General features: G+C 39.3%; 1 protein-coding gene across 1 annotated transcript in view; it reads left to right on the top strand.

The window, feature by feature from the left end:
• Nucleotides 1,579–2,521, top strand: part of LOC105166476 (30S ribosomal protein S1 homolog B) — an 11,527-nt gene continuing 10,584 nt past the window's right edge. The window contains exon 1 of the mRNA XM_011085846.2: nt 1,579–2,028. Within this exon, the coding sequence (XP_011084148.1) occupies nt 1,765–2,028 (264 nt within the window). The 5' untranslated portion in view covers nt 1,579–1,764. The remainder of the gene's footprint in view (nt 2,029–2,521) is intronic.

Here is a 2,521-nt window from a genome sequence, read left to right on the forward strand (position 1 = left end):
AAAGAAAGAGGGATCCATGTGCCATCCATTTGATTAGAGGGATGGAGGCATTCCAACCAAACATATAGCGATTTTGCAGCAAAGCCTCATAAAGTTAGACTGGGACTGTGCACGATGGGATCGTGCCGCATGGGACTAATGGTCGCACTTACTGATATTGGCCCGTTATACTTTACACGAAACAATCTCTCACTGGGAATATGCATGAATTTTGAGTATATGTTTGTGATGATGGTAATCTTAGACCTTTTCAATCCCGAGCATGTGATCGATGTGTACATGGAGCCATTGATCGAGGAGTTGTAGAATTTGTGACATGTGGGTGTACTAGCAAATGACAATTCTACGAACCAGGCATTCATGATGTTGGCCACATTGATGTGGACCGTGAACGACCAACCCGCTTATGGGATGATGTTTGGATGGAGTATCGTTGGTGCTATGGGGTCCAGTTTTTTGGATGATCCACGAGCATTCTATTCACAGCATGGTAGAAAGAGGTGCTACATTGACTATTACAGACAGTTTCTTCCTTGGAACCATCCACACCGCAGGAACAAGAAAGCCTTCAGTACAAATCGAGTAGAAAGAAAAGTTGCACATCTGAGGCTAACTAGAGAGCATGTTCACGATTGGATTGCAGAGTTCAGTCCTACATTTGAAGTACCGTTGTCGCTCCCAACAGACTACTGTAGCGGCCACAAGTGGATGAAGAAAAATATCTTTTGGAAGCTCGAATGCTTGGGGATGCATATGATACGACACAATTTGGATATCATGCACATTGAAAAGAATGTGTTTGACAACATATTTGATACCGTGATGAACATAAAGGGAAAAACGAAGGATAATTTGAATGTAGAGAAAAACCTGAAGATCATATGTAATCAACCGGAACTTAAGGTAGACGAAAGAAGACAGAATATAAGCCTAAAGCCGTATATAGTGATGAAGCTCCCAGAGCGATCCCCTCCCCTGACTAACCCATCCTTCTGCCCCCTCCCCCAGCGAATCCACCGTTGAGACCCTCTTCCCCTCACCCCTACCCCTTGTCCCGGTCTTCCCCGCCCCTACCACTCTTTCTTCAGTGGTGATTCCCAGGTATATATATACATATAAAAGAGGATGTGTATATTATACTTATTTATACATATTAAATTAATTCTATATATTTTGTAAATTTTAATTAATAATATATATTATAAAATAAATATATATTTATCAAAGATAATTAAATATGAACCATATTAGATCAAATTAAATATATATCATTGATTTGTTAAGTTAAATGTGGATTGTTGGTTTAATTTGATAAACTAGAGTTTTCTTTTTCCAGAAATTGGGGATATTTTATCATTGTACTTTAAGACTTGTATTCAAATATACCAAGAAGATAGTGTGCTTTATTTTTAATATCACATAAAATCAAAAAAATAATTTTTTTATAGGAACTTTTTTAAAATATTTCATAAATACGTTGCATAAATTGCATTAAACTCTTTAATCTTTTATTATGCTGTAATATATGGGACTTCTCTTTTACTAGAGGAAAGTAAAAATGCGAGTATGGGTGCAAGGATGACACATGGATGATCCAGAACTACTTGCACCATCGTGTTTGTGTTATCATCACACGCCACCCAAACAAACCGAAGCCACAAACACAATGAAGAAAGAATAACGATTCCCAGTCCTATAATCCCTTCTCCTAACTGACTCTAATCGCCACTCTCCACACACAACACACAGTCACCATTCTTGGAAATGCCAGTTTCAGCAGCAGCCTCAGTTTCCGGAGGCATTGCTTTGCTCTCCCACTTCTTGTGCACTGATAACGCTTCCCATAATGTCCTCATCTCAAACACTCCAATCCCATTGAATTTCCACTTTAGCCTTTCTCAGAGTTGTTCGACCAGGCGGCCAACTTTTTTGAGCGCCCCAAGAGTGTCGGTTTCAAGTGGCAGCAGCACGAGTACTGATGATGGGGTCGATCAGTCTTTCTTTTCTGATGATGTTAGACAAGCCCGGGTGCGTTCCTGGTTTTGGGGTCCTATCTTTGTCGCCCCTTGCTGGAATTCTTTTACGTTTTGCTATATATACTATGTGAATGGTGATTGAGTCTGTTAATGTTATCTGGGGTAGGTCTTTGAGGGAAAAGAGGAAAATCTTGCCATCGGTGATGACTCAGCTTGATCTCTGTGCTTAAACAGTGGTGGAAAAGAAATAATGATTGCATCCTTTTGGTGTTAAAATTAGTTTGATTTGTGATTCCTTCTGTATTATATGATTTGTGGGCTTTGAGCTATTATATGAAGCATAGTTCTCTTAAGCTTATTGTTGATAACAACGCTGAGCATTGGCTCAGGAACCCAATTTACAGTTCTGTCATCCAGGGTCTGGAGCTGCTTCTACTTAATTTGTTTGGTAATTAAAAGCATGTAAAACTCTGAAGCTGATAGTGACCCAGGGAACTGAAGTGCATATTCATGATTTATGGAAGTGATTTACTGTTAATTGGCAC

The sequence above is a fragment of the Sesamum indicum genome, linkage group LG7, assembly GCF_000512975.1.
Source record: "Sesamum indicum cultivar Zhongzhi No. 13 linkage group LG7, S_indicum_v1.0, whole genome shotgun sequence".
NCBI lineage: Eukaryota > Viridiplantae > Streptophyta > Magnoliopsida > Lamiales > Pedaliaceae > Sesamum > Sesamum indicum.